General features: G+C 36.3%; 1 protein-coding gene across 1 annotated transcript; it reads left to right on the top strand.

The window, feature by feature from the left end:
* Positions 1-133: 133 nt before the first annotated feature.
* On the top strand, positions 134-5,041 carry LOC139148383 (uncharacterized). Its single transcript, XM_070719820.1, has 4 exons — positions 134-361; positions 2,758-3,023; positions 3,483-3,691; positions 4,813-5,041. Exons 1-4 carry the CDS (start codon positions 134-136, stop codon positions 4,941-4,943), a joined length of 834 nt encoding a protein of 277 aa, XP_070575921.1. The 3' UTR covers positions 4,944-5,041.
* The last annotated feature ends 2,789 nt before the right edge of the window (positions 5,042-7,830 follow it).

Raw genomic sequence — 7,830 nt, 5'->3', positions numbered from 1 at the left:
TGACCAGTTAGATACCGCCCCTTTTCACAGAAAGTATTTGAAACTCCTAGACCTCAGATGCGTCGTTATTTCAGCTGAAAACGCCAGAGTTCAAGTTGTCCATATCTCGAAGAGAGAGATTTCATCAAAAAGCATGGCTGACTTCGACGTTTGCTCAACGTTCTGTCTTATTGTTCTCGCGGTCACTTTTCTCTGGACGTTCATTGGCCGAAGATGGGAGTTAAAAACGTTGGCATTGGCTATGTTTTTTCCCGGGCTCACTGCTATTACTTTTGAAATAGGCAATATCCACGACTTCATCAGGCACGTTCTTGGCCTTGGCAGTCACCATGGAAAGGTCTACACGCATGATATTAAACAGGTACTTTTACAATGAAATATGTTCTTGTACAAGACTTGTAGATTATCACTATTCGGCCTGTGGGGTCGCTGTTGTGATTTTCGACTCACTCACCTGCTGCCGTGTATACCTGGGATTGCCAGGTGTATGTGTAAGCTTTTCAATCAAAGGCATATCAAACTATTAAATGTTAATATCCAACTGTCAAAAGTCATGGACTTAGGGGGAAGGAAAGAAAAAATGTCAAACAGCAGTAAACTGTAAAGTAATTGAACTTGATCCATCATTAGTTTGCTGTTGTCTGGAATCAAAAGTTGCATCATTTCAGTCACTTTATTATTGTTTATCTATGTATATTTAATAATATTGTTCTTGTTTTTATTGCAACAATAACAGAGAAAATTCATGCTGAGAACAAATTAAATGGAAGTACACAGAGATCATAAATAAAGCAGAGCAAACTTTTTGAAGCTGTGATTTTAACACTATAGAAAGTGTTGTATGTGTTAATCAATGACCATCAAAGGGTCATTACTTTTTGCCTTCTATTCCCTTCCACTGTCAAGGCCAGTACATAGTGCGATTTTGTATCATCAGTGCTAACTACCCTTCATCCTTTGCTCCATATTTCCATTCAACAACACTCCCTTAAAAAACAAAATCTGCTTTCTTCATATGCTCACACTGTAGAGATAAACTGGTGATATACACATCTTGATGTCAGTAATAGCAAAAACCTCCTCTGCAAATGGGAAGGTGTGATTTTGGTAAATCAATATCTCAATTATCAGTTACCCATCATTGTTAAAGGTGTTATTGGTTAATTTTAGTGGTGCTGGAGAAAGTGACGATGGTTCCTATTCAAGGGACATTATCGCTATCTTTTGAACCTTTTTTCACCAATAGTGTTGCAAACGAGCAGTTGCTGATGTCGTTCGACTTATTGAAAGATGTCTATAAAATGGTGGACCATAGACAACTTCCATCCAATTTTGCCCACACTGTGTAGAAAAACCTCGGGTCAAAGGTTTTAGATGGGCTACTGTTAACCCCTGACTCGAGGTTTTTCTACACAGTGTAGGCAAAATTGGATGGAAGTTGTCTATGGTCGACCATTTTTTAGACATCTTTCAATGAATCGAACAACATCAGCAACTGCTCTTTTCCAACAATATTGGTGAAAAAAGGTTCAAAAGATAGCGATAATGTCCCTTTAATGATCCACTAATTTGTTTGTTTGTTATTTTCACTGCTGACAATAATCCTCGTTTGGAATTGCAACCATAGCAATGGTGTTTTTGTCACACAAGTCAGTGTCGCTACTTGTTTTCTTTTCCTAGTTTATAAATTATTCAGATTCATTTAACCTTCAACATTGTAAGGCCAGAGTTGTCAAATTGATGGTTTTTAGGTGGCGGGGTATTCTCAACTATAGAAACTTGCATTCATTAATGAATTGTGTGTTTTTATCAAGGATAAATAGAATATCCCCAGGGACAGGTTTTTTTATCAGCGTTATCTAAAAGCAAATTGACTAACTTGCTAACATTTCAATGGAAAACACAGGACTGACCCCATGTTACGTTAATACTCAATGTCAACAAGAAGAACCAGAGATTGAGAACTGCCCCTTTAAGGTAGTTCGCGCCTCGAAAGTGAAAGACTTAACTTTTGCTCAAACTTTCCTTGAGAAATCTTTCAACCATTCTCTTTCAAAATCAAGAATAAAAAATGGGGGTCACCATGCAAATTTTGGTATTAGGGAAACAAATAACTCAAGATTTACTGATATTTAAAATTCAAAATGACCACCGTCCCTGTGTTAACTCCATGAAGAAAAATAAAATATTCCAATTTCAAAAAACTAAGCTGGTGAAAAGTTTTCTTACACCAATAGCTTTGACCCCCAAAAGTGGTATATCAGAAAAAAATTGCAAAAGTTTGAGAGTCCAAATTTGTGTCCCTGAGGCGTGTTCTACCTTAAAGTTAAATCAGACTTTATAAGTCCAACAACTATACTGTAGTTTGATCCAATTCTATTGGTCAAAGTAAAAAAGGGTGTGAAGGTTAAGGAAGATCGACAGCTCAAAGATGAAAGATTACAGAAGTGCCAAACCCTAATTCTGCCATTTTGAATGGGCTTCTATATACAATATCCCTAAAACTTCAGTAATGTGAATAAATTTTAATGTAAAATAGAAATCAATCGGGTCTTGAGTTGCCTTGTAAGTGATGTGAGGGGATTTTATCAATCTGCAAGTTTCCGTCGGATTATGTAACTGACTTGAAGAGTTCTGACTTCATCAACCGAGAGGTCTTCACAGAATGTCAGTTCTGATTAACTGATCAGGTTGTAGACAAGCTAGTTAATATTTTTGATTGTTGTTTACATTAATCTTTTATTTTGTCACTTCTAGGTGTTTTCAATCATAACAATGTCTCTTGCATCAGTTGGCATCGTCATGGTTACACTCTGTCTATGTGCTCTATGGAACATCGTCATTGGATGGGGAACTGTTAGCAAGGCTCGGCGATTTATTACATGTTTCTCATCTGTTCATGAACACAACAAATTTCCCATCGTGGGATTCTTAAGAGCAGCTGGAGAAGAAATAGGCTGGAGATGTTATCTTCTGCCATGTCTAATGTCTTCCTATACCACACCTATTGCACTTGCAGTGAGGTAGGTGTCTCTCAGCTTAATATTACTGATTGGTCTAAGTGGAGAAATTTGGCCAGGCTTAACAGAAATACACATGTAAATTTTGCTTTTGGCAAATAGTACAGTTTTTGTCGGTCATAGATATCTAAGAAAATTTATCAGAAAATAAAATCATCAGTAAATTTATCAACCAAATGATTTCTTAATTTTTATTTTCATGGTACAATTTTATGTCATAATGGTAGAAAACTAGAACTCCATCTAACTTTCACCTAAATGACATTCTAAATGTGGCTATGGCATGCCAGTCTGTTGGAAGAATACCTTGCATAAGATAAAATCATATTTAATAATTAATGTTATAATTATACCGGTAGGTATGGGTCTATGACTATCCTTAGCATTAAAGCTATAGGTTTTAATTGATAAATTGATTTCTCACAAAAATATTCTCTCTTTTTTCTGTTTTGTTTGTGTCAGTGGTCTGATATGGGGGTTGTATCATGTTCCAGTAATGATAGTACTGTCCTGGAGACTCAATGTACGCCAACCCTGGTTGACAGTTCTCATCCAGTGTTTATCCGTTGCTGTGCTTGCTTTCCCTCATGGATGGGTTTCTATAAGATCTGGATCTGCCTTCTGGGCTCCAACTGTCATGCATTTCACTTGGAACATGCTCAATCCTGCAGGTAACTATGGCATTATAACCTATTCACCACAATGGTTTATTCCAAACCCATTCTTTTCAATGGTGTGTATGGACCTATGTACAAAAGCATGGGGATGACAGGATAAATGTCTAATGCTGTGTATTTAATTGTTATCATAAACATTTGTCAAAGACAGGTTTTTGTTTACGCAATATAGTGTATGAACTCAGTTTTTGTAAAGGTCAGTATGTATAAGTTATGAAAAACATCAATATTTTCGACATCTTTTGAGACTTTTTGTCACATATAAAGTTATTTACTTTATTCTGTTCCAGTCAGCTGTCAAACCTCTGCTTTCACGCTCTTAAAGAAGCAATTTACATGATGTATGCTCAGCTTGAAAGTTCTGCAGTCAGTATAACTGCCTTTCTTTTGTTGTAAATTGCTCATGTTTGCTGTTAAGCAATTGCATTAAATCTATTCTTCATTTAGGATCATCACCGGGGTAAGTCAAATTGTTGCATGCTAGTTTACTAACCCTGCATAATAATTTTGCAGTCCTATATGCTTAGCTGGATAGGTCACCCTACAAAGTAGCATGGCAGTCCTGTACACCAGCTTGGCATTTTGACATGCTATCTTGACATTTCTATATGCTAGCTTTGCAGTCCTAATGTGCTAGCTTGGCAATCCTATATGCTAGCTTGGCAATCCTATATGCTAGCTTGGCAGTCCCATGTGCTAGCTAGGCAATTCTACATGCTATCCAAGTGGTCCCATGTGCATACGCCATCATACAGCTGTATCACAGCTATTGGACCATTGCACCAGTAAAATGGCAAATTCATTGCCAAGCCAATTACATGCTTTTAAACCTTGGACCAATTGATTTTGGCATCTCTGTTTTCTCCCTTTGTCTTTCCTTTGTACAAGTGTGTGCTTCCAGCAAATATAAAATGAGAGACAAGGAGGTGATAGGATGGTTAATTAATTGGTTTCTGCAAGAATGTGCATCTTACTAACTTCACTGTATACCTTTAAACTATAGCAATTGTCAAAAATGGAAAACTTTGAATCCATGAAAGTTGCTGAACTTCAAATAGCAAGCACTTCATGGATATATCTACTCAGCACTTATTACTTTCGCATGATATTTCCAGTATTTGGAAGCATCTACACTAACACACCAGGCTACATTGTGGGAAAACAGTGGCTAATCAACGGAGAAGGTCTAGCAGGGATTATTGTCGGAGTTCCAATCGCTCTGCTGGTTGCATGGGATCTATCTTGATTTAAGTCTCAAAAGCAGCAACTTACATTGATGAAGGCTGCACATATTGAAAGGCTGAAATTTTCTTCATGGACAATAAAATCAACTTTGTAAAACAACAGCATCGTAAAATTGTCTCATTTATAAAAATATTTCTGAAAGACTGTCATGGAGAAAATAAGATGATTGTCTGTAATGAATGTATAAAAATTGAATATTTTTTCATAGAAATCATAACGCCACATTGCTGTGATAAAAAACAGAAATCATAACAGCATATTTCTTCAAATAGCAGTGTCCTACATTTAGCACTTAACTTTCATCCTTCAGTATCGGTGTTAATTCTCCAGAGTGTATGATTATGCAAATCCTCCTTATTTAGATAAAAATCCCAAACAAACTGTAGACTGTTCAATTTGATATTTGATTCCATCCTACAAGCTAAAACCAATCCAACCTCCTAAATTTTCAAGCAGAGGGGACTTCCCCCTTGTGCGAGAAACCTGGAGAAAACACTGCAATATTTGTAGTTCTGAAATTGGTTTGAAGGGACTTCAAGAGCATCAACTATGGAAATGCAGTTTTGTGAATGGTGATTACTTTTCACATATAGTTTGCTGATTTACACAGTAGCCATTGTGAACGCATTCACAAATTATTTACAAGATTGTAAAAAAATACACAGTGACCACGAGAAGTGTATCATGTGGTATTAAGGCATAAATCCACCGTCAATCAGATGGCCTTGGCTAACTTATCAAGCCTTGTCTAACTTATCATGGAAAGTTGGCATACTTCTATAAAATCAACAGTTTTTTTGTTTTGTCAATATTCAAATTGATTTATACTACCTCAAGAAAAGACATGATTACAGTAATGCCAAAGTCTTTGTTTGATTGTGTAGAAAAAAGATACATATCTTTGGAAACTCGGACAAAGTACTGCTAGTCCGATACCTTGATAACCTTAGTAATAAATACTGCGTATCTGCTGTTGTGTGAAGTTTTTACAGTGAGGTATTGCTAAGGCAAGTCATTCTTAATCCCTTATTTGTGAATTTTGAAATTTGCCCAAAGTTGCATGCTCACAGCTTAATTGCCAACATTTAATGTTTTTTGAGGATGAAGATGGTTTCAGTATGGCATATATTACAATGATTCTTAAAGTTCAACTTCCTGAAAGGCTTTTTACAGGAATTCATTGAAAATCTGTCTGCAATTTTGTATGGAGGAGGAACAACATATGCTTTGTTGAAGGCATGTTACCATCAGGATCTCAGTGAAGTGTGCACATAAATTCCCAATAGCTTTGCCTCATTCCAGTGGTATGTTCTCTCTATGTATGCCTATTACATGGTTCATATTTAGATACAGTGTATACTGGTTTAACACCATGGTCCATTTTGTAACACTTAAAGAGTTCTAAACTGTGTCATAGCATACTGTAACTCTACAAAACTGTTTTATTCAGCCAAATTTCCCTCTGAGGAAAAAAGCATGTCCAGCTATTGCTATTTGCTATATATTAAAGCTTTGTTAATACCAGTGAATTTTCTGACGTCATCCCCTTAGATTATCACTGATAATATATCCGATTATCCAGCTTAGTGGCTCCAGATGTTTTGTACATCAACAAATTCCCTGGCATTGCCAAAACTATAAAATAATTGCAAACTTTTCACTTCATAATGTACTCGGCTTTGCCTCGTACATTATGTCGTGCAAAGTTTGCTTTCATCCACCATGGGCCAGGAGGGGGACCAGGGGTACATTATTGCTGAAATACAGACAACTATATGATGGCAGAAGTGGTAGAGGCATGAATCTGATGGTCGAAAGCTTTATTGACAGACTGGTTTTATCTCTTTTCAAACTTAAAAATCATGTTCCCACTTAAAGCCCTTTCACCCCCAGTTCCCTGTATACAGGTCCAAGATCACCATTGATAACAATGGGTTTGGGTGGAACCATGGTGGTGAAAGGTTAATGATGCCTCATGTCATGACCTGTAATGGCAACCTAGACTACCAACATATTCAGAGACTTGCACCCACTATATGGATATTAAAAGACATCCTGTTAACCCAGTGATTTGACATATTCTACAGACTTCATAATGAATATGTTGTAATGGAAGAAAGGAATTTTCAAAGAGATGTTGAATAGTTCCTGGTAGTCAAATGACTTAGTCAGTCAGCCTGTCCATTGTATGCTTGTACTCAATGGAATTTACACAAAGTGTTGAATTTTAAAGCTTGGTATTAAAGCGGTAATTAAATGGTAAATATAAATAAGATCAGTTGCTATGCATTCATTCATTCATTCATTCATTCATTCATTCATTCATTCATTCATTTATTACCATGTTTTCCTTTTGAGCCACAAGGTCACATATCTTAAAGAGTACTCTGAAGTCTTAGAAGGTGGTTGTGTCTACAGATAATGACACAGAGAACACTTATTGACAGAAAGGTGGTTTTGTGACAGCTTTGAATAAAGCCTTGTACTCATTTATTACAGTAGCTACAACTTTTTAAAGTTTGTGCCATCATTTGTGCTTGGTTTGCTTGTTTATTACCGTTTCCTGTTCTCTTCTCCCAAGGTGATATCAAATGCTTTTAAAGGGACAGGTTTGTTTTCAGGTTTATCTCCAAACATTTTCATTAACTGAACTGCAACATTTAAGCAGAACAAAGAATTTACATCATGCAATTGTAAAACAGTCAATCAACAAACACTACCGGTAATGTGAGAACCAGCAATTGAGGATTGTTGCTTTGTGAAGAAAGTATCTCAACATAGCCTGTGCATTCATGTGTATGTGTAACATCAATCCTTATCTTTGATGATTGAATTGTCTTTCATCCAGGCTCAAATCCATTGTTAAACAGTTCATATTATATACTGTT

Source organism: Ptychodera flava, chromosome 13 (assembly GCF_041260155.1).
Source record: "Ptychodera flava strain L36383 chromosome 13, AS_Pfla_20210202, whole genome shotgun sequence".
NCBI lineage: Eukaryota > Metazoa > Hemichordata > Enteropneusta > Ptychoderidae > Ptychodera > Ptychodera flava.
Note: the sequence above shows the minus strand (reverse complement) of the source record. Positions and strands in the feature narration are given on the sequence as shown.

What these genes read in the sequence shown, in the direction of transcription:
- LOC139148383 (XM_070719820.1), top strand. Translation starts at nt 134, where the DNA reads ATGGCTGACTTCGACGTTTGCTCAACGTTCTGTCTTATTGTTCTCGCG. An exon ending in CCTATTGCACTTGCAGTGAG is followed by an intron (nt 3,024 to 3,482) that starts GTAGGTGTCTCT and finishes TGTTTGTGTCAG; the next exon opens with TGGTCTGATATGGGGGTTGT. An exon ending in GAACATGCTCAATCCTGCAG is followed by an intron (nt 3,692 to 4,812) that starts GTAACTATGGCA and finishes TGATATTTCCAG; the next exon opens with TATTTGGAAGCATCTACACT.